General features: G+C 53.4%; 1 protein-coding gene, 1 long non-coding RNA gene and 1 pseudogene across 8 annotated transcripts in view; all 3 read left to right on the forward strand.

Annotated features, from left to right (window-relative positions):
• Positions 1–5,458, forward strand: part of LOC129018310 (TBC1 domain family member 3G-like) — a 32,803-nt gene extending 27,345 nt beyond the window's left edge. For all 7 annotated transcript variants that reach the window (XM_063656124.1, XM_063656122.1, XM_063656121.1 and 4 more), the window contains 7 exons: positions 856–904; positions 1,429–1,549; positions 2,263–2,357; positions 2,759–2,824; positions 3,282–3,381; positions 3,752–3,907; positions 4,889–5,458. In XM_063656124.1, the coding sequence (XP_063512194.1) occupies positions 856–904; positions 1,429–1,549; positions 2,263–2,357; positions 2,759–2,824; positions 3,282–3,381; positions 3,752–3,907; positions 4,889–5,244 (943 nt within the window). In that variant the 3' untranslated portion in view covers positions 5,245–5,458. The remainder of the gene's footprint in view (positions 1–855; positions 905–1,428; positions 1,550–2,262; positions 2,358–2,758; positions 2,825–3,281; positions 3,382–3,751; positions 3,908–4,888) is intronic.
• Positions 5,459–6,497: 1,039 nt separating this feature from the next.
• On the forward strand, positions 6,498–19,766 carry LOC129018312 (nitric oxide synthase, inducible-like; annotated as a pseudogene).
• Positions 19,767–19,973: 207 nt separating this feature from the next.
• On the forward strand, positions 19,974–23,049 carry LOC134738710 (uncharacterized). Its single transcript, XR_010124646.1, has 3 exons — positions 19,974–21,324; positions 21,600–21,668; positions 22,041–23,049. It is a non-coding gene; the product is annotated as an uncharacterized LOC134738710 (long non-coding RNA).
• Positions 23,050–23,364: the final 315 nt, after the last annotated feature.

The following is a 23,364-nucleotide window of genomic DNA, read 5'->3' on the forward strand; positions in this document are numbered from 1 at the left end:
TCATCCAGATCTGCTGGGAACGTGACACGGCACAGCCACTTTGGCAGCCAGTTGGGCAGTGGCTCACAAAGCTCAATGGACTTGAACCACACGTCCCCAAAGTGTCACAGATATGAAACCCACTGATTTGGAAACTGACATCCACGTGAAACCTGCATGCCAAGTTCACTGCTTGATTCCTCGTCACTCACACATGGAGCCTTCGGGGACGGCCTTCAACGTGGGAATGGGGAGAGCAAGGCTGGTCCTCCCTTCAAACGGAACACTCAGTGAGAAAATGGAGTGAGCCAGTGATGCCTGCACGAACGTGGGTGGATCCTAGGTGCATTTTGCTAAGGGAAAGAAGCCAGACCCAATAAGCTACCACAGTAGGATTCCCATTCCTAGGCCATTGTGGAAAAGGCCAAACCATAGGGACTGAGAAGCAGTCTGGGCGGCCAGGGGCTGACGGTTCAGGGAGAGGCTGGGTGCATAGGGGAAACCCTGGAGACTTAGAGGATGAAGGGGTCGCTGCAGGAGGGGCTGGAGCGGTGGCCGGGAGACTCTGCACATTGGTTTAGAACCATGGAGGAACCGTACACCCAAAGACTGAACTGGCATGTGTGCAAACCGGAAAAAAAAAGATCATTCAGAGTGAAAAGGATCAGGCAGGTCACTACAACTGGGCTATTTGCGTTTCACAGATGTGGATTTTACTGAAACATTTCCTCAACAGTCAAAGGCCCTGAAGAGCTCACTACTTATCTGGTGAATCATCTGAACCTGAAATGGGATTTTCTGTTAGGATTTATAGACAAAGTGAAACTAACAGCATCTGCACAAACCAAACCATAGCCCCCTTTCTCTGTTTCCTAGGCAGCGGGAACTATTCTATATCCTCCTGGCATATTCGGAGTATAACCCGGTGAGTATTCCTGGCAGTGAGGTTCCTGGGCCGTATTTCCATATTCACAGGAGTGGGTGTCTGGTGGGGGTGTCGTTGCTTCTTTTAAAGTTAATATTTGTGACCCACCAGGATATAGGAGGTAGGACTCCAGCTCACCGCTGGCATAAACCTCCAGCAAGGGGGTGGTCTCAAGGGGTCAAGCTGAGACACAAAGGAGTCAGGGCCTGGACTCCTGGTGTCACCTGGGCCTGACCACCACTTACCGGAACAAGAAATGACACCCTCCTCCTGGGGCTGCCCCAAAGCCCAGGAGCTTGGCAGCGTCACACGCAGGACAGTGCTATCAGCAGACATTTTGGACAAGGTGCTGAAGTGCCCGATAGACATGGCTCTTGTCATGAAATGAATTTGCATCCTGAGGAAGCCTCTTCTTCAGAGGAAGCCTCCCCAGTCACCTCTGCCCTCTCCGATGACATGAGTCCTCCCAGGTGACTTCAGCCCCCCCAAGTGACATACTTCCATGGTGACTCTGGCTCTTGCAGGAGGTGGGCTACTGCAGGGACCTCAGCCACATCGCCACCTTGTTCCTCCTTTATCTGCCTGAGGAGGATGCATTCTGGGCACTGGTGCAGCTGCTGGCCAGTGAGAGGCACTTCCTGCCGGGTAAGTGAACAGCTGCCCCTGGGGCTTCATGCAGCCAGACCTGGGGACGGCCACCCTGGCCAGGTGATCTCGGCTTTCAGCCAAGGCACCTTCCTTGTGTCGCCAGCTTGTTGGGAGCCTTTAGGATGTCTCTGCTGACGGTCCCAAAGGAACCCGGAACTGACCCCCAGAGCCCAAGTCAGACACCTTTCATCCCCATCAGCAGAAGGCATCTCATCCTCCCCGTGGCTGCCCTCTGTGTCCTGGAGCCACGCCCTCCGGCTCTGATTCTGTGCAGCTGGCTCTCCCCTCCCTGAGAGTCCTCCTGCCCTCCAGTTGCCCAGGCTCCAGCTGCCCTTGGTACCCACAAAAGGGTACCAAGCCCAGATGGCAGCATCTCCCCATCCCGTGTCCCCTGGCCCGACCCCACTTCCAGGAGACGACCACGAAGCCCAGCACCCACCCTGTTCTGGCCGCCCCCTGTCATGGCCTCAAAGTCAGGCTTGCCCTCCCGGCACCCTGGCCCAGGAGGCCTCCAGGAGCACCTCCAGCCAGGCTCCAGGGGATGTTCCCACCCCTCCTCCCTAGGGCCAAGGCCACATGGTGGGGTTACCAGATGGGAGGGTGGGAGGCCTCGGGGTTTGGAGGGCTCTGCGGCTGCCCAGCTCTTCCAGCTGATGGCTCCACACCTTGGGAGAAGGCTCTGATTTCATGATGGGCTGGGGGCTTCTCAGGATTCCATAGCCCAAATGGTGGGACAGTCCAGGGGCTCCAAGACCATCAGGAGCATATGGTATCCACGTCACAACCCAAGATCATGTGTCATCTGGTGAGTTTATGGTCCCCTCAGCTCTTCCCCAGAGGCCCTGCATCCTGGGGGGCTGGAGGAGCAGCGGGGTCTGAAGCCCGTCGTGGGGTTGGTGACAGGCTGAGTCCCAGCCAGGGCCTGACCTGGGACGTTGGGTTCTCCACGGACTGGGACTTAGTTTCCTTTCCTGCCCTGGAGGAGACAGGCACAGGGATGGGGGTCCAGCTCCTGCAGAGCAGGGCAAAGGGCAGTGTATCCACCGGGACTGTGGGAAGGGGACAGTGTTGTGGGGAGCCCTGGACACCACCCCGTGTTCTGTACTAGGGGAAAGGTCTTCAGGAAGACCCTGGAAGAGGGCCCTGGAAGAGGGATGTTTTTAGGGCAGCCCAGGGGCCCCTGAGCACCTCTGTTCCTCCCATCAGGACAAGGAAGGTCTATGGGCGCAGGGTTCCTCGTTTGGCGGGCTTCTCCAGATGTTGAATGACGGGGTGAGATGGTAGAGGGAGACCCTGGCTCAGGGACCCTCCTTGCCCTGCAGTGCCCTGCTTCCCCAGCCCAGGGGTCAGGCTCACCCCCAGCCCACAGGAGGCCCAGGAGGGTCCCCACAGGACACATAAGCAAGACCCTCTGCCCAAGAGGGGTCATCCCACGGCAGAGGGCGGGGCTCAGGCCCAGCCTCATGGGCAGACTGGGCCAAGACCCGACTTGGGAGGGCTCAGGGAAGCCTCAAGCCCTGAGCAAGCCCCTCTCTCTAGAAGCCACATCCCCACTCAAATGAGTGCCCCCCATGAGCAAGACCTTGTCTGACCCAGCATCCTGGAGGGGTCAGGTGACCATCATGGTGAAGGTCACTGACTCTGGGGACTGAAACCCCAGTGGGCGCAGCTCGAGCCACCAGCCCCAGCCTGGAAGGGCCAGGTCCTCCCATGCCTACTGTCCCTACAGATCTTTCTCGGGCTCATTCTGCGCCTGTGGGACGTGTATTTGCTGGAAGGAAAACAGGTGTTGATGGCGATAACAAGCATTGCCTTTAAGGTTCAGAGGAGTAAGTCCGCGTGTGCCCAGTGGGGCCTGGGGAGCACTGGGGTCAGACCCCGACTGGCCTGAGAGCAGCTTCCTCACACAGTCCTCATGATCTTCTGTTCTGGACCAGAGAGAGGTCTGGCCAGGGGGGCTGGGCAGGGCACAGGGACACCGAGCCCATCCCACACATGACCCAGATGAAGGTCGGGAGTGTGGTGAGCACTTCCCTGCCCAGGACACCCCCCAGCCACAGCCTCCTATGCACATCTGGACCCCTGGGGTGGCCACAAAAGGATCCGGCACTGCCCAGTAGGAGACTGAAGCGGCCACGGGGTATGGGCTCTGACCCCTGCCGGGGAACTCTCCTGGCCTGATGCCCACCCTGTCCCTAGAGCCCCACATGAAGACGTCCAGTTCTGGCCTGTGGACACGTTTTTGGGACCAGTTCTTCCGTACCTGGGCCCTTAATGATGATGAAGTTTTTTTGAAACATCTTCGGGCCTCTATGAAGAAGCTAACTAGGAAGCATGAGGACCTGCCACCCCCAGGTGGGCTCCAGTGCCATGTCCCCTCCTGAGTCACCCTCTGGGGCAGTCAATAGTGGGGGAGTGCCCGGGACCCCCAACCCTACTACCTGGGCCATCCTCTTCAGCTTTTCTTCCTCCTCTTCCTCCTGGACTCTAAGAAAGTACAGGGGGTCCACCGGTCCTCAGGGCAGGCGCTCAGTGCGTGTGTACGGAACATGCTGTGCACACAGGAGGGGGATGTGGGCAAGACCCTCCAACAAGCCCCCTCCCACTTTCCACAGTGTCTCGCTCTCCCCCTCACAGGGCCCTCAAGGGCACTGGAGGAGCCAGACCCATTTGTGGGAGACCCCGCCCCTCCCTGCAAGCACCCACAGCCTCAGAGAGCAGCAGTGGCCCCTCACTCGTGCACGCTCCTCCAAGGTTGCCAGGACAACAAGCCTTGAGCCAGCGAGACAAGGGAATCGGTGTCCCTGACCCCCACAGCATTCAGGGAGAGGGCACAGGCGGGACCCCGGGCCCAGAGCCAGAGCCAAGAGTTCAGCCAGATGTGGGAACGGTCAGTCCTGGCATGGACTGGGCAGCCCAGGAGGGCAAAGGGTGACCCACATCTGGGCCTGGTCACCCACTGTGGAGACAGGTCCCCATGTAAGGTGGCAAGGGGACTGGGTGACAGCCAAGGCCCCTTCCACCTGAGTTCTGACTGGGGGCCGAATTCCAGACCCAACAGCCCTGGGACGAGGGTGTGTGGCAGGAAGCCCCAGCCAGGCTGAACCCTGGGAGGCAGTCCCAGGAGCCACCCGCCATGCCCTGACAGCTTCCCCATGCCCGGCGGCACACACCCCTCCCTCTGTGATCAGCAGACTACAGGCGTGTCCTCAGTGTTAGACCACGGGGGCCACACACAGACCCCAAGGACTCCAGAGACGCAGGCAGGTGGGGCCCAGCCCGGAAAGCCCTGCATGGACTCACTGGAGACGCTGACCACCTCTGTTTTCCTTTCAGCCAAACCCAAGCAAGGGTCCTCAACACCCAGGCCTGTGCCAGCTTCACGTGGCAGGAAGACCCTTTGCGAGGGGAACAGGCAGGCCCCTCCCAGCCCACTAGCCTGGTTCCAGCGGGGCATTTGGTCAGCTTTCCTGCTACGGGCACCTGGTCCTTCCACATCCTGTCCTGGTGGGGCTGTCCGTGAAGACACCTACCCTGTGGGCACTCAGGGTGTGCCCAGCCTGGCCCTGGCTCAGGGAGGACCTCGGCATTCCTGGAGATTCCTGCAGTGGAACTCAATGCCCCAGCTCCCGACAGACCTGGATGTGGGGGACTCTTGGTTCCCCCATTATGATTTCAGACAGAGCTGCTAGTTGTGTGTCCCTTCTGAATGTGTGCAGCTCGAAAGACATTCACACATGGAACACACCAGCCCCCAGATCACAAAACCAACCATGCCCAGCCCCTCCCAGCACCCCCAGCCCCGCGACCAGTGTTCTGAATTCTGATGACACCCTGAGCCTGCCTTTGTACTTTATACTCATGGAAGGATAACCACCTTCATGTTTTAAAATAAATGTTTACTGTTGAAATTATTTTAGATATACAGAAAAATTGAAAAGGCACTATGGTGTACTCCTACACCTTCCATCTAGCTGCCCCTAATAGTGACGTTTTGCAGTCCCATGGCACATAAGAAATTTAGGCTGGATGTGGTGGCTCACACCTGTAATCCCAACAATCTGAGAGGTTGAGGCAGGAGGTTCGGGTTCACTTGAGCCTAGAAGTCTGAGACCAGCCTTGAAAACAGGTAGACCCTGTCTCTAGAGAAAAGTCAAATAAATTCGCCAGGCATGATGGTGTGTACCTGTAGTCCCACTTAGGAGGCTGAGGCAGGAGGACTGCTGGAGCCCATGAGTTCCAGGAAGCAGTAATCCATGATTGCACCACTGCACTCCAGCCTGGGTGACAGAGTGAGATTTTAGCTCTTAAAAAAATAGATGACGAGTTGGTGGGTGCGGCGCACCAGCATGGCACATGTATACATATGTAACTTACCTGCACGTTGCGCACATGTACCATAGAGCCTAAAGTATAATAATAATAATAATAAAAATAAATAAAATAAAAAAATTAAGAAATTTAACGTGGGTAGAATCCTATTAACTAAATAATGTGAACTGTTATCTAAGGTTATTAAGGCTATAATTATATTAATATGGTGAAATGTATTTGATTTCACCCATTTTTGCTTACCTTCTCATGCCTGTCCCAAGATCCCACCTCGGACTCACCCTCTGCCTTCAGCTTATATCTCCTCAGCTTCCTCCAGATGGTCCAGCCAAACACACACCTGAGCTGAATGATAGAGTTGATTGCTTGCACACAAGGATAGACCTGTGTGCATGGCTTTTCTTTTCTTTTTTTTTTTTTAGACAGAGTTTTTGCTCTAGCCCAGGCTAGAGTACAGTGGCAGGATCTCGGCTCACTGCAACCTCCGCCTCCCGGGTTCAAGCAATTCTCCTGCCTCAGCCTCCCGAGTAGCTGGGACTACAGGTGCTTGCCACCATGCCTGGCTAATTTTTGTATTTTTAGTAGAGATGGGGTTTCATCATGTTGGCCAGGATGGTTTCCATCTCCTGACCCCGTGATCCGCCCGCCTCAGCCTCCCAAAGTGCTGGGATTACAGGCGTGAGCCACCACGCCCGGCTCTTGGGATTTTCAAACTTATACAGTAAATGAGTTTTCCATGGTGTTCCACAGAGCACAGTTTGAGAAACACTTTGACAGTGAATCTAGGCCTCAGTATACATCAGCTGCTCTTGCTGAATTTTGTTCAAGCTCAGTGAACACCTGCTCTGCAGGGTGCATGTGAAAGGGGCAAGGATGAGTAAGCTGCAGATAAAGAAGACAGGACACAGGAGGTCTGTCTAAGCTCTATCCCCTGCCTGCAGCACTGATGGATCAAATCCAACTCTTAGGGAACGGTGGCCACGTGCTGGGCCAGCCCCGGGCTCTGAGGATCTGACAGTGAGTGGCTCAGAGCCAGGCCTTGCCCCTGGGGAGCTCTCCGGCATGCACACCCCACCCTCCCCTCCCAGCGCCCTGCAAAGCAGGCGTCAATGCCATTGTTAATGCACAGAGGAGGAACCTGACTGTTAGACAGGTTGATGGGTTTTCCAGGGTCGCACGGCTTCTGGGAGATGGATGTGACTCTGAGGACAGGGCACAGGCCAGCATAATGCCACGATGGGATGAACTGTGATCTGTGCCACGTAGAGGCCTAGGCTAAGGTGGGACTGACGGATGACCAGGTCAGCCAGGTCACTGAAAACACCTCTTGTGTCCTCACCTGCCAGCTCCCAGGAGTCCGGAACTGCCAGGAGAGTGGTGGCAGGTCCCCCATCCTCATCTGGGTGGGCCTGGATAGAACAGCAAGGCGAGGGTACATTTCCCCGGCCGTTCCCTCCAGGCACAGCTGTGACCTGCTCATTCCAGTTTTGTGGAAATATTTCCACACACACAGAATTGCAAACAGCAGTGGACGTGGTGAGAGGCGTTTGGACATGGGATAGGCAGGATTTTGGAGGCAGAGCCTTCAGGGCTTGCCGATGGGTTAGCTGCCAGGTGTGAGTGGGAAAGGAGAATCGACGACAATGTGTTCAAATTGGTTCATTCACTTCCTCCATGCCACGCCTGTGCTGGGCACTGGAAGAGACAGATGAGCACAGCAGCCCCAGGCTGGGGGAGGTGTGGGAGGAAGCCCAGAGTGTCTACTGGGAGCTGAGGGCTTATGTCCACCTGGGTGCCGTCCAGGTTCTCTGCATGGACAAGTACGGGCTGAGCTGCCTGGAGGAGGAGCAGCTGCTCTTGGTGGTGACCAGCACATTTGGGAACGGAGACTGCTCTGGTAATGGAGAGGTGGGTGGCCTGAGGTCTGGATGGTCTAGGGAGTGTTAGGGCGCAGGAGGACCCAGGAAAGGGTCTAGGGGATGCAGCAGGTCCTACGGAGGGCATTTGGGAGTCAGTGCTCAGGTCACTCCGGGTCACTCAGGTCATTTGCCGGCCTCTGTCATAATTATTGCCATATGGGAGTGCCACCTTTCCTATGACATATTTAATATATTTCTGTGAATGGCCTACTTGTTTGTATTTAAAAATTCATATTTAAAGGAAACTTGTATCACTGTCACAAATGGAAGCAGCAAAACCAGGCTGTTGGTGCTGTTGGTGCAGGCTGTTGTTTTCAATGAAAACAACATAAAGTTAATGAATTTTAGCTAGATACTATTCCCTGACCAAGGCCTGCTCTATCTTTGTTTTTTAAAAAGAGTACTAGGCAATGAGAGAGGTATTAAAGGTCTATTAGCACCAACTCGAGACTGTCTCTCCAGTGCTCAGAAGAATGAAAATGTAATTGAAGGGGAATAACTAAAAAATAAATTATGAAAAGGGAGTAAATAATCACCATGGGATTTGACGCTAGTTCTGCTGGGTCACATACCTCCTGGAATCATCTTGGGTTCCTGGAAAGCCAGCCTTATTGCAGAGACTACAGGGCCAATTGTTGCTTCTACCAGGTTCCAAACAAGAAGACAGAATCACCGCCTATTAGGAGGCCCTCTGGAGATGCCCTGCTATAAGGCAGGCCCCCTCTGCCAGGGCTGGATGGGAGGGGGCCCAGGCTGTTCCAGGTCCCCCATGAAGGGGCAGGGCCCACATGAGTTGGTACAGTTTAGCTGGGGTGAGAGACAAGCTAAACTTGTCAGCTGAAAACCAGGTCCTTGGCCAGGTGGCCCCATATGTAAACCAACTTCCACTGTGGGCCGGGAGCCATCTCCTGCCAGCTGTGGCCAGTTTTCCAGAAGAAAGGAAAAAACAGTGTTTTTTTGGTTGTTGTTTTGTTTTTTCATCCTGTCCTGAGAACTCTGTCGTTCCCTCTCTATCTAGAAACTGAAGAAATCCCTCTTCACCCTGAAAGAGCTCACCAACAAATTCAGGTAAAGCTTTTTCCCTCCTCCTACACCTCCTAGCCCTTCCCTGTGTATCCAAAGTCTCGGTTCAGGGGATGGAACTGGGTGTTCATACGGGGTCGTCTCAGAGCTGACCAGGCACAGAGGGAGCCTGGGTCAGAGGTTTGCCCTCGGAGTGTGTCGAGGGTCAAGCCACGGAAACCCAGTCCCTCTCACAGGTTTGCAGGCCAAGCATGGAGTGGTCATAGGAGTTGGTGACAAGGCTGGGGGATGGAGAGGACCAGAAGGAGGTCCAGCTCCATGCTCCAGCTGGAGAGGAAGAGTCTGGGGCTGGCCCTCCAGGCTGTTGGTGCTGGGTGCTGGGTGCCAGGTGCTGCTTACATAGGACATGAGTCTCTGTGTGTTTCCTCGGGCAGGTATGCTGTGTTTGGCTTCAGCTCCAGCAAGTACCCTCAGTTTTGAACCTTTGCTCATGACCTCAACCAGAAGCTGTCCCACCTGGGGGCCTCTCAGCTCACCCCGATGGGGGAAGAGGATGAGCTCAGTGGGCAGGAGGACACCTTCTGCAGCTGGGCCATGCAAACCTTCAAGGTCGGTTCCCAGCCAGAGCTGCTCCACAGCATGGACATGACAGGGTGCATTCATGTCTAGGACATCTGTGCTGGGCCTCCTGGGTGGCATGACCTCTGCCCCGGTCCTGTAGATGTGGTCCCAGACATGGGCCAGGGCCACTGACCTGAGGGCGCAGGTCACTGCTGCTCTCCCTCAGTCCCCCAGAAGGGCTCCACCCTGTGCACAAAACTCTGGGGGAGAAGGTGGCACAGGTACACCCCTGCCCTTAGGGAGCTTCTGGTTAAAGTCTTTCCCCAACTGACTACCTAGGTCACCTCTTAACTACTGTGTCTGTTTCAGTCTCACAGCCATAGAGAGCCTGGGGACAGGCATCACACAGTGGCAGATCCACTTTGGATCCACTCAGTATCTCCATAGCTCTTTAGCGACACGGTTGGCCCCGGTCATTTAGGGAACCATTAACTCCTGTCTGCTCCACCTTCTTCCAGGCAGCCTGTAAGACGTTTTATGTCCGAGGCAAACAGCATATTCAGATCCCCAAGCTCTACACCTCCAGTGTGACCAGGCACCTGCACCACTTCAGGCTCATGCAGGACTCACAGCCTTTGGACCTCAGCAAAGGGACCTGCTTCTCTGCAGCACATGGGGCTTATTTGTGTTGGGGTTTGAGCCCTGAGTCCATGGTCAAGGAGACCTCTAGGTTTCCTTGACACTCACGTCAAGGAGAGGAGTGTCCAAGAGCCTGGGCACTCCTCCTGGGAGAAAGGCACAGATGGAGAAATTGCAGTTCAGGGAGGTGAAGCACGTTGCTAGCCTGTGGCCATGTTGGGATCTGATCTCCAGCCTTCCAGCTGTGAAGGCAGCCAAGGGTCGTGAAGAAGGCGTCACAGCGGCGATTCCAGGCTGTAGTGGTGAACTCTCCACTCTGCACCCTGGGGTGCTGTGCCCTGTGCCCTGTCTAAGGTAGTCCTGCAGGTTTCTACATGTTTAAGATATCCCCAACGTCAACGATGCTCTCCTGTGGATCCCAAGCCATGGAGATGTCCTGGGACTTTCCATTTTTAGGTTCCTAAATTGAATTTTCCAACACCTAGAAGCAACCCAGCCACCCTGTATGAGACCAAGGACCTTTATTTGTGATTCAGAAACAGTGGAGGAAAGGAAAGAAAACCCCAACAGCCACCTCAGCAGGATGCCCCAAGGGTGGTGTCCAGGTGTCACTGACTCAGACATGTGGGGGCTTCCGCCACCCACGCTCAAGAGCCACTTTGCCGTTTCACCATCTCTGTGTCCTCCACAGCCCTCAGCAGCATGCATGCCAAGAACATGTTCACCATGAGGCTTAAATCTCGGCAGAATCTACAGAGTCCAACATCCAGGTAAGGGAAAGTGCAGGGCTTCTTGGGTGATGGCTCTGTCGATTTTATTTTAACAAATGAAAGACCAGAAGTCAGTCTTTGAAGGGAGAGGAGAGGAGCATCTGCTGGCATTAGCAACCACACTGTCGGTAGGACTGGCCCACCTGGTAACCTGTGGCCACCTGTGCTTTTACGTCTACTCTTGGTTAACAACGGGCCACTTTTCCAGCTTGGACTCTAAGTATCTGCTCCACTTCCTCTCCTTCCTCACTGAATTCTTTCACTAAAAGGAGAGTGCAAGAGAGACTTAAACTATTTGACTCATTCTTAAGAACTTTCAGGAAAAGTGTTGGCAGGGAAGGAAATTTCCCAGCTCTGGGAAAGAGCCTTGTGGATTATCTGCAGGTTTCATTGATCTGTGCTGTCCTCCTCACATGCATTAGGAAAACTGGCCTTGGTTCTAATAAGAACAGGGTCTGTCCTGGCAACAAGGAAAGGTTTCTTCTGATATCCATGTATCTCCAAGGCAGATGCTTTCTTTAGGCAGAGGCTGTGGCCAAGTGCTCAGGGGGCTCCAAGGGCTGCTGGGAATGGGTGGGCCCCCCTCCTCCCCAGAGGGAAGCCCCCAGGGCCTTCTCAAGCACCCCTGGCTGTGGGGATGCCTCATCCCATGTTCAGGGTAGGGGCCCAGGCTTGTGGAACCAGCCAGGAAAGTGAAAGGAGGGCACATTTCCTGGGGAATCTGGCCTGCCCATCGGGGAGCCCTGGAGGAAATCCTGCAGTCACCTGAGGCTGCTGCTGCTGCTTCTTTTTTTTTTTGGACACAGAGTCTCACTCAGTCACCCAGGCTGGAGTGCAGTGGTGCGATCTCGACTCACTGCAACCTCCACCTCCCGGGCTCAAGCCATTCTCCTGCCTCAGCTTCCCGAGTAGCTGCGATTTCAGGCGCCCGCCTCCACGCCCAGCTAATTTTTGTATTTTTATTACAGAAGGGGTTTCACCATGTTGACCAGGCTGGTCTTGAACTTCTGACCTCAGGCGATCTGTCCACCTCGGCCTCCCAAAGTGCTGGGATTACAGGTGTGAGCCATGGCACCCAGCCTACCTGAGGCTTCTTTTTCCTTCTCCTGGTGGAACTTTCTTGTGGGGATGGCCAAGGCCTGAACTACGGCTGGGTGAGCACCTTGGGGTTTGCCCAGGCAACCAGGTGGCCCTGGTCCAAGGCATCCTGGAGTGTGTGGTGGAAGGCCCCACGCCCCACCAGACAGTGCGCCTGGAGGCCATGGACAAGAGCAGTGAGCCCTGGGCCGGGGAGCCAGTGCTGCCTGGCATCATCCGGCCACCCTACCTGGCTGAGGGGCTGGGCCCAGGCCTGGGCTTGCCAGCAACAGCCATCCCTGTCCTTCGTGCTGAGAAGGTGGGCCACCAAAGCTTGTGTGAAAGCCACTGTGGAAACAGTCCCAGCCCATAAGGCATGGCTCCTTGGCCTTAGTTTCCCCAGTGATAACGACACCGCCAGTGTATCCCCTTAAATACAGTGGCCAAAGTCAGAAAGTGGGATAAGCTGGGTGTGGTGGCTCATGCCTGTAATCCCAGCACTTTTGGGAAGTTGAGGCAGGTGGATCACTTGAGGTCAGGAGTTCAAGACAAGCCTGGCCAATATGGCAAAACCCTGTCTCTACTAAAAATACAAAATAAATTAGTCAGGCATGGTGGTGCACACCTGTAATCACAGCCCCTCGGGAGGCTGAGGCATGAGAATCGCTTGAAGCCAGGAGGCGGAGGTTGCAGTGAGCTGAGATTGCACCACTGCACTCCAGCCTGGGCGACAGAGACTCTGTCTCAAAAAAATAAAAAAGAAAGTGGGATCAGAGAAACAGAGCCTGGCAGTGTCCCCCACTGTCCACGAGAAAGTGAGAGAACCTGAGACATGGGGACGACGAGACAGTTGCCCTTGTGACTGTAGGGTGATGCATGTGGTTCATCAGGACTCTGTTCCAGAGGAGATAATGTCATGCTCATATTTTTACCCAGTATTTACAAAGCATCTGTGTACCAGGCACAGCACCAACTATTACAGCACAATTTCATTCAGCGCTCATGCCAACCCAGCAAGATAGGTTGTGGTATCAGATCTGTTTCACAGGGAGGGAACCCAAGGCCCAGAGGCTTCAGTCACCTCGAAAGTGGGGAGCCAGGGTTTGAACCCGTGTCTTCTGGCCCCCGGGTCTGTGCTGTGACTGCCCTGCATGCTGCCCCCTGGGACTTCCCTTTGGGCTCATCTTCTGCTCACCCAGCACCTCTTGGTACAGCACCCAGGGGACTGTAGTCATGGGCTTTTCTCTAAGTGAACAACTGGCCTGTGAGGTATCCATTAGTCTTTGGTGGATTTAGTCACTGTGAGTCTGTAGATCACCAGTGAGTGTCTTGCTAAAGTTCAGGTCTGGGCCAGAGAAGGACATGGTTAGTTCATCAGGACCACGCCAACTTAGTGCCCCTTGGGGGGCTGGTGATCAGCCTTCCCTGGCAGTCCTTTCTCCATGTGCCACGTTCTTCCTGCCTTTTGCTCTTAGAGCCAGGTCTTTAGAGCCTCCTTTCCCCTGAAGCTGGAGAATAGGGGGTGTCTGCCTAGGGGCCTCGCTACCTACTGAGAATCCTGAATGGGGCCTCTTTTCCATCCTGACACCTTCCTTCCCCATCCAGGCAGCTACTGGGTCAGTGACAAGAGGCTGCCCCCTGCTCACTCAGCCAGGCCCTCACCTACTTCCTGGACATCACCACCCCCCCAACCCAGCTGCTGCTCCAAAAGCTGGCCCGGGTGGCCACAGAAAAGCCTGAGAGACAGAGGCTGGAGGCCTTGTGTCAGGTGAAGATCAGGGCTGGTGGGAAGTGGGGGTATGTGGGGGGTCCCAGCATGCGGGGAGCTGGAGCTCAGAGCTGGTCTTTAACTTCCAAGAGGGATCCACACCAGGTTCCCAAAGCAAGACTTGTCAAAGCTGGTGGGAAGCCAGACATCGTCCGCTGGCCCATGTCTAAGACACAGTTGTGTTGAGTGAACTGAGTTTTTCCAGTGTCTGCAGGGTACAACCAGAGTGCACTGCCTTGGACATTAGCTAGAAAGGGGAGCCGTCCTTATCTGTCTTTGCTTTCCCCAAAACTGGAATAAACTTGTCACTTAAGATGTATTGGAGGATGGATGGTGTGGATGAATGGATAAATGGGCATAAAGGACAGAGTGACAGATAGTTGAATTAATAAGTTAATGAAAGAATGCATTAACTCACCTGCAACTGTCTGGTTCCAAGTCTTTGCAAAAGGCACTGGTTGTCATCATTATCGTCATCATTATAGCTAATTATCTTGATTCCAACTACCTCCACCGCCATTATTTTGTGGCTGCAATGTACTAATTTGGCACATGCTTTCTCATTTAATTCCCAAAACATCCTCACGAGGTAGGCAATACTATCCTTGTTTCATAAAGGTTAAGTAATTGGGATGAGATTCTGCGGCTAGTGAGGACATCCAGCAAAGATTTCAACCCAGGTCTGATTGGTTCCAAAGCCTTGCCCCAAATTAAATTGCAACAAAGATTTGACCCCTGCCCATGAGTTCCTGACAGTGGAGGTAACACAAGTTAGATAAATGTACTGGACTGAGTTCCTCCAGGACAAGCACTTATTTCATCTCAACTTTGGTAGTCTCAGTACCATGGACAGTGCCTGGCACATGGACTTGTTTGTTGAGTGAGTGAGTGAAAGAATGAATGAATACTGGGTTGTCACAGCCTTTTCCCCCAAAGTGGGGCAGGCACCTTTAGTCACTCACATCATCCTCCACTTGCCCTCAGAGTACAGCAAGTGGAAGTTCACCAACAGCCTCACGTTCCTGGAGGTGCTGGAGGAGTTCCTGTCCCTGCGGGTGTTGTTGGCTTCCTGCTCTCCCAGCTCCCCATTCTGAAGCCCGGGTTCTATTCCATCAGCTCCTCCCAGGATCACACGCCCATGAAGATCCACCTGACTGTGGCTGTGGTCACCTACCACACCCGAGGTGAGCTGGGGGCAGAGGCTCTGGAACAGCCGTGCTCCGCCCGTTATTGGGCATCTGTTCATCAACTCGGATTCAGCTCCCTCATCAGTTCAAGGAGGGAGGGAACACCCACAGCCCAGAGTTGTTAACGGTAATAGGAGGCGTGTGGGAGAGATCTCTAGGAACCAGGCACTAAACCAAGCCTTCCGTATGTATATGATCAGTTACCATGTAGGGCAGGTACTGTGTGTATTTTACAGGTGGCACAGAAAGTCACACTGTTAGTAAGTGGAGAGCTGAGATTCGGACCTGGATAGTCTAACTGCTGAGTCCAAGTCCTCCACCACTCCACTGTCCCACTACTCTTGGGACAATTTAATGAGATCAGACGTGGAGAGCACCCAATGCTTGGTGGGAGGCCAGTGGTTCTTAGTCTTCCTGGTCGTGCAGCCTGAATGCAGGGGAGATTCTGCATTGATTGTTCACTCACTCACTGAGCTCATTCAGTGATGGTTTATTTCACACCTCCACGTGCCCGGCACTGGGGTGGGTGTGGAAATACAGCAGACATCAGCCCTGCCCTCAGGGAGCATCTAGAGGCAGCAGTGGAGAGATGGGCATAGAAATAATTAGATGATTCCCATTGTTCAGAAGCCAAGAAGGAAAGGTCAGCGTCACTGAGGGCAGCGAAGAGGGGGTGACGCTGCCATAGAGAGGGAGGCCAACATCTCATCCAGGTGGTCTCAGCTCCACCACTGGCCTCTGCCCGCTGCCCTGCCCTCTGTAACTGAGTGTTGCCTGGGTTGGGAGCTGCCCACACTTCTGAGCCCTCTGTCCTCTAGGAAGCACAGAGACTGTTTGCCCTGCTAGAGGACACCCACCCGGCCCAGGAGAGGAGAGGCAGACATGTCCTGTGAGAGCAAGATTCAATCCCGAGGAAAACTAGGGGGATCCCGAGGAAAACTAGGAGGCCTCATTGAAGTGCTGGGCCATTGTAAAGGGAACGCCACCCAGAGAGACCTCCTGGGTTTCTACAAGCCCAGGAGGGCCCACTGAGGAGGAAAGCGAGGTGCCAGAGCAGGCTGAAATGCGTGGAGCTCATCCACCACCCAGGGTTGCTACCAGCAAGGGACACACTCATTAGCACGCACAGCAGTAGCCAGCCTGAGGGGCCACTTCATGCTGCTGTCAGTGGAGCTCAGTGGTGAGCTGCGGGTGTTCCTGGAGAAACTCTTTGGAAGGAGCACTGGAGTAGTAGTCAGGGAAGCTGAGCTGTCTTGATTCCACCACGACCTGAGTGACCTTGTCCAAGTCACTTTTCCTCTCCGGGACTCAGTTTCTGCATTGGTAGAAGGAGCAACTTGGAGCTTAAGTCCCTTTCAACCTTCCTCAGCTCTGCGCTCACAGAGGGTGGATCTCAGAACCAGGAGGACAAACAGCTGCTCATTGAGTCCTGAGAGTGCCTGAGTGGGGGCGTCAAGGAGGCCGTGGTGTGGGCGGGGCAGCTGGTACAGTTTGCGCATGGGCAGTGGGGGGACGTTGGTCACTTTGTGTTATCGTTGCAGATGGCCAGGGTCCCCTGCACCACGGCGTCTGCAGCACATGGCTCAACAACCTGAAGCCTCAAGACCCAGTGCCCTCCTTCATACGAAAGTAAGCACCCCTTCCACTCTGTCCCCTGTGGGATCGCCGACCCCTGGGAGTTACGGGAGGAAAGCGAGGGATCTGGGGTTTAGGTGCCGCTCAAGGTTCCTTGGCCCATAAAGAAGACACTGGGGTCACATTGGTGCGGCTGTCTCTAGCAGGGACAGCGATGACAGCAGTGCAGGAAGAGCCCAGAGTCCCGTGAGCTTGGCCCTTTTTCAGAAGGACCTGGGGGAGGTGCTGGTGGCTGGACAGAAGCGAAGCAGCCTGCAGGACGTGGGAAATCAAATAGGAGCTTCTTGTCCTCTCCACCCCCTCACGACCGCCTCCCACAGGCCCAGCTCCCCAGCCATCCTGTGTGTGCGTGGGCCCGGGGTGTCTGAGGACTGGCCCCCTCTTCTCCTGTCCTCTTCAGTGCCAGCGGCTTCCGCCTCCCCGAGGACCCCTCCCATCCTTGCGTCCTCGTCGGGCCTGGCACAGGCATCACCCTCTTCCTCAGTTTCTGGCAGCAGCGGCTCCATGACTCCCCGCATAAGGGTATGGCTGGAGGCTTCCCAGGTGGGAGGGGCACCAGCGGCCAGTGCCTGCCTAGGAGCAGAACCGCAGCCCCACGAACCGTGCCTGGACCTCTCTGGAGGGAAGACCTCCCAAGTTTGCCTCCCTGTGCGGGCCTCTGTGGGTGAGAACGGCCAACCGGGGCTCCCTCTCCCGGGAGCGGAGGGAACGGGAAAGTCCCTGCTTTTGACCTTCAGTGGACTGAGGGAATCCTGCATCAGCACTTTCAGTTGTGTGGCTATGGATGAGTGATCGGAATGCCCTGGGCCTCAGTTTCCTCATCTGTAAAGTGGGGATAATGCTATTAACTAGCTAGGATACTTGTGGGAGTGAAGTGAGAATTCCAGTCGGGCTTGGAGCCGTGGCGCCCTCTGGTGGCCGACATGGTAACAACAGCCCGGGACTCCTGGAGTGCGGGGAGGCCGCATGACCCTGGTGTTTGGGGTGCCGCTGCCCAGATGAGGACCACCTCTGCTGGGAGGAGATGCTGGAGATTGCCCAGAAGGCGTGCTGCATGCGGTGCACACAGCCTATTCCCGCCTGCCTGGCAAGCCCAAAGTAAATGCAGCCTCAAAGCAGGTGAAGCGTTACACACACAGGCTCCAGGGTGAGCCCTGGGTCCCCACAGGCCCCTCACCTTCCTGAGCCTTTAGCTTCTGAGCTCTGAAATGCGGGTAATTCACAACCATCAGGGTGATGCTGTGAAGAGGGTTACGCCCTCTCTTCCAAGAGAAGCGACAGGCCTGGAGAGGTTCAGGACTAATCCAGGTCACACGCGGGTTAACCCCAGAGCCCAGCCTACTGAAGGTCTGCAGCAGGCCCCCTGGGACACGTGACTGCCCGGTGAAAGGTGGTCCAGGCTGGCTACGCTCAAACTCAGCAAGGCTGGAGGGCGGCCGATGCTTCCACCACGGCCCTCAGACGGGCTCATCTGCCCCCAGGGCCGCATTGTCCCCTGAGCCTGGGGTGTCCGAATAGACTCTCGGCCCTCACACATTTGTCGCATCAGGACACCTCTCAGGCCCAGTGCTCTGTGCCCAGTGCTGGGGCCACTGGGCATCCTGTGTGCAGCAGGAGCAGAGAGTCCCCAACTGACTCCTGGACCTTCTAACTGGGGAGCTGGGGATCCGTACCCTGCCGGGACCTAATGGACAGTCTGCATTGAGAGGCTCCCTTTTCTGAGGTGTAGGCAGAGCCCTGGGCAGGGGGACTAGCTTCATTGATGCCTCTTTGAAGCAAATTCAGAGACAGTCTGGTGTTGGGAGCAGGCCCCCAAAATCTGGCTATAAACTGGCCCCAAAACTACAAAATCTCTGCAGCACTGTGACATGTTCATAATGGCCCTAACGCCCACGCTGGAAGGTTGTGGGTTTACTGGAATGAGGGCAAGGAACACCTGGCCCGCCCAGGGCAGAAAACCACTAGAAGGCATTCTTAAGCCACAAACAATAGCGTGAGCGATCTGTGCCTTAAGGACATGCTCCTGCTGCAGTTAACTAGCCCAACCTATTCCTTTAATTCAGCCCATCCCTTCGTTTCCCATAAGAGATACTTTTAGTTAATTTAATATTTATAGAAACAATGCTAATGACTGGTTTGCTGTTAATAAATACATGGGTAAATCTCTGTTTGGGGCTCTCAGCTCTGAAGGCTATGAGACTCCTGATTTCCCACTTCACACCTCTATATTTCTGTATGTGTGTCTTTAATTCCTCTAGCGCCGCTGGGTTAGGGTCTCCCCGACCGAGCTGGTCTCGGCAGTCTGGGATCCCCACTGGATGGTCAGCCCCTCGAGGACAGGACTGTGTCCAGCATTTATCTCTCTACTTCCAGGTCATCCCCCAAGGCATCTGTGCTCCTCCTCACCCTGAGCCTGGCCCTGTGCAAGGTCCTGGCGGGGAGGGGACTCACTCCACAGCCCTTAGTGCCCTCTCCCCACCTCCCTGAGGCCAGAAGGCCTGCCTGCAAGCCTTGTCCCCAGTGGCCGGGGACTAGACCCACCGTTTCCTCTGGTTTTTAGGTCTATATGCAGGACACCTTGCAGCAGCAGCTGGCCAGCGAGGTGCTCCATGTACTCCACAAGAAGCGGGGCCACCTCTATGTTTGCGAGGATGTGTGCATGGCCCAGGATGTGGCCCACACCTATCATAAGCCTAGAAAAAAACAGCAGTGGAAAGAAATATACCAAACTGTTAAAAAAAAAAAGAAAAAAAAGTGGCTAGGTTTGGGTACTAGAATTTTTCCTACTTTCAATGAAATTTTTTTTCCAGATTTTGCATCAGAATGCATATATGCCACAATAGGGAATGTAGAGAAAAACTCTCACATCCTTACCTCTGTTTGCCTGCCACCTACCCTGCTTTGGGATCCTAAATGAGTTTGTATTCTTTTCTATATTTTATGTGTTTTCAAAAATTAGCTTTTACTACTTTTGGGTGTAATCTTTAGTTCACATGATAAATCATATAAAAAGCTATTTGAACTAAAAACACTAGTAACATTGCTCTTCCTGTACTCCTACGAGACCCCCTCGTATGCTTGTGGATGAGATATTGTGAAGATGTGATGACTGAGAAAGCAGCAGCCATTTTGTGGCCATGAGGTGACAAGCTCAAATAAGAAAAGCCAACAAAATGGTGGGGGAAGGGGAGATGTTTTAAGAAGCCTGAGTTCTTGATGACACAATTGAGCTGTTAAACAAACTCGGGAGGACCACCTGTTTAAATTTACTTATTTATCTATTTATTTATTTGAGACAAGGTCTCGCTCTGTTGCCCAGGCTGGAGTGCAGTGGCATGATCACAGCTCACTGTAGGCTTGACTTCCTGGGCTGAAGCAATCCTCCTGCCTCAGCATCTGAAGTAGCTGGAACTACAGGCTACTAAAAAAAAATATATATATATATATATATATATATGGGCTAGGCACAGTGGCTTATGCCTGTAATCCCCAGCACTTTGGGAGGCCGAGGTGGGTGGATCACGAGGTCAAGAGATCGAGACCATCCTGGCCAACATGGTGAAACCCTGTCTCTACTAAAAATACAAAAATTAGCTGGGCGTGGTGGCATGCACCTGTAGTCCCAGCTACTTGGGCGGCTGAAGGAAGAGAATCACTTAAACCTGGGAGACGGAGATTGCAGTGAGCTGAGATCACACCACTGCACTCCAGCCTGGAGCAGGGACCACTCCAGCCTGGCGACAGAGCGAGACTCTGTCTAAAAAAAAAAAAAAATTGTAGAGACAGGGTCTCACTATGTTGCCCAGGTTGGTCTCACACTCTTGGGCTCAAGCAGTCCTCCGACCTTGGCCTCTCCAAGTGCTGGGATTACGGGCATGAGCCACCAGGCCTGGCTTGGATTTATTTACTTTCTCAGTTTTAAGGACTAATTATTATTACAAGAGGTGAATATGCCATAATTTATTTAATTGTACATCATTTTTTAATTGATACAGATAAGCTGTGACACTTTGTTCATCTTTATGTTTATATCCATGGGATAGATCCCTGGCAGAGCACCTTGCTGATCAAATGGTAACAACTCTTTAAGGCTCATCATTCATACTAGCCCCCAGTTAACCCAGCTAACCCAGGGACTGGCATATTGTAGAGGTTCAATGAGCCAGTGTCTGAAAGGCTAACCTCAACCTCGCCCCTCCTGTAGCACTTCCCCAGTTCTGCTGTCTCCATCCAGGGCATAGTTTTCTCTTGGGCTGTGCTTCTTACGATTCTCTGGCATTACTGTCCATGGCACATCTATGGTGTCGGAACAGCTGGGGAGGCTATCAGAAGGTTCCACTCCATGGGAGAAAGGCTTTATCTACAGATCTGCCCTTGTGAGAAGGCACCAGCTAACCCAGTCTCAGGGCGATGCCAGCATCTCACCTCCTCTCACTGTGGAAACCATTTCCCCACCAAGGGAGCAACTGAAGCATTCTTGTGAATAGCCTGAAGCTTTGTGGTGAGCTGAAGCTGTCCTGGTTTGTGCAATGCACGGCATGACACCAATATCATGATTAAAAATTTTCCCCTTCAGAGAGGATCAGGAAAAAAACTAATGGGTACTAGGCTTAATATCTAGGTGACAAAATGATCTGTATAACAAACTCCCATGACATGAGTTTACCTATGTAACAAGCCTGCACATGTACCCCTGAACTTAAAAGTTAAAAAAATGAAAAAAGAAACAAAATTCCCCCTCAGTCTCCCCAAGTTTGTATTTTCTAATACCCCAAGGCTGCCTGTAAAGAGAAGAGATGGCTGAGAACACAGAAGGAGGCAGCAGCTACAAGTCCTGAGTTCAGTTCTATCCGGCCGCCACGTGAGCTCACACTCTGCCCAGCATCCTAGGGACCTCTGCAGCTGCCCTTGCTGTCCTTTTCTTCACTGAGTCCCTCTGCCCCAAGACTTGCTCTGCCCTGTGTGAATTTGTCTTTTGCTCTTGTGCCCCCACTGTCTGGCCATGGCTTGGACCCCACTGCCCAAGTCTATCCCTGAGACCTCCAAGTAGAGAACTTCAGAGGGATTTCAGGGACCATTTCCCGAGGAGGATTTGTCTTCCTAAGAGGTTTCAGCAACTCTACTCTCCTGCTCTAGGAGACAGAGGGAGAGTGAGTCCCATTCTACGGATGAGAAGATGGAGGCCCACGGGGATTTTCACAAGAGGTAGGATGTGGGTCCAATTTGTTCTCAGTGGTGTGGCCTTGGCTGTCCTTATGAATTCAGATGGAACTCCCCAAGGAGAGATGGGATGAGAAATAGTTTGTTCAGAAAACTAAATTTCCAGTAAAGAGACATAGAGACCCAGAACGAAGACAGACAGAGAATGAGAAACACCAAAAGAGAGAAAGATGCAGAAATTAAAATGTCAGGGAAAAGAAGAAATGCCGGCTTCCTTCTGGATCTCTTTGTCTCCACATCCCCACTGCTCGGCAGTGATGTCTCCCGGTTCTTCATGAGTCCCAAGGAAAGGGACCAGGAGCATCTGGCTTGCCTTGTGAACAATGACTTGGGATCTTTCTGTCTTGTCTTTTGCAGTTGGTACCAACAAAGATTTCTGAAGCTTCGTCTATATCTCCGGGGAGATTCTGCAAAAGTTCATAGTTGACTATTCTGAAACCAGCCCCCAGTGCCCCAAGCCAGGTGTCATGTAAGTGCCAGTGCTCCTGCCCACCCCTCGGGAGGGAGGCTGGGAGGTCTGGGGTGAGGTCCCCTCAGAGTACTCAGCTCTCTAAGGCCCATCAAGGTGAAGGACTCCAGGGCAGGCCCCTGCAGTGTTTTCTGACCTGGCCTGGGGCCTGCAGAGTCCTGAAGGGCCTGCCCATGGGCAGAGGGAAGAGAGAAGACTTGACAACAGGAAGTTTGCTTCCTGAGGAACCCCATCTGAGACACTTGGGGAAGGCCCATGAACCCCGAAGTTAAGGGGAAATTTTACAGGCGAGAGGACAGGCCCTGAGATACCTGGGACAGAGAAGGACGCAGGGGCCACAGGATTCCCCTGATGAATTCATCAGTTCTTAACTCTTCCTTCCTTCTCCACGGCCTCCTAACCAAGAGAGGCTGGCAGATCTGTGCTGACCCCAATAAGAAATGGGTCCAGAAATACATCAGCGACCTGAAGCTGGATGCCTGAGGGACCTGGAAGCTGTGAGGACCCAGTGACCTTGGTGGGCCCAGGAGGGAGCAGGAGCCTGAGCCAGGGCAATGACCCTGCCACCCTGGAGGCCACCTCTTCTAAGAGTCCCATCTGCTATGCCCAGCCACATTAACTAACTTTAATCTTAGTTCATGCATCACATTTCATTTTGAAATTGATTTCTATTGTTCAGCTGCATTATGAAATTAGTATTTTCTCTGACATCTCATGACATTGTCTATCACCCTTTCCCCTTTCCCTTCAACTCTTCGCACATTCAATGTGTGGATCAATCAGTGTGATTACCTTTCTCAGCAGACATTATGCCATATGTATCAAATGACAAATCCTTATTAATGGTTTTGCTCAGCATCACCTTTTAATATATTGGCAGCACTTATATAAAAGGTAAACCAGCATTCTCCTTGTGACGACTCTATTTTGTTTCACTAATCGGAATCACAGATTGACAGGAATTCTGGGGGAGGAGTAGGGAAATATGAAAAGGGGCAGAAACCACAAGATAGGGACCGAGTACTTCTACAGTCATACCAGATGTTTCCCTGGAGATACTTTCCCGAAAAGTTGAAACAGACACTATTATTTTATGAACCATATTGTAACTGAAATGTGAGAGAAAAATTTTCTACTGAAATGAATACCAAGATGACACTGCAATGCATATTTATGCACACAAGTTCATTTTTATAAATGAAGCTTTCCTCA

Source organism: Pongo pygmaeus, chromosome 19, assembly GCF_028885625.2.
Source record: "Pongo pygmaeus isolate AG05252 chromosome 19, NHGRI_mPonPyg2-v2.0_pri, whole genome shotgun sequence".
Lineage (NCBI taxonomy): Eukaryota > Metazoa > Chordata > Mammalia > Primates > Hominidae > Pongo > Pongo pygmaeus.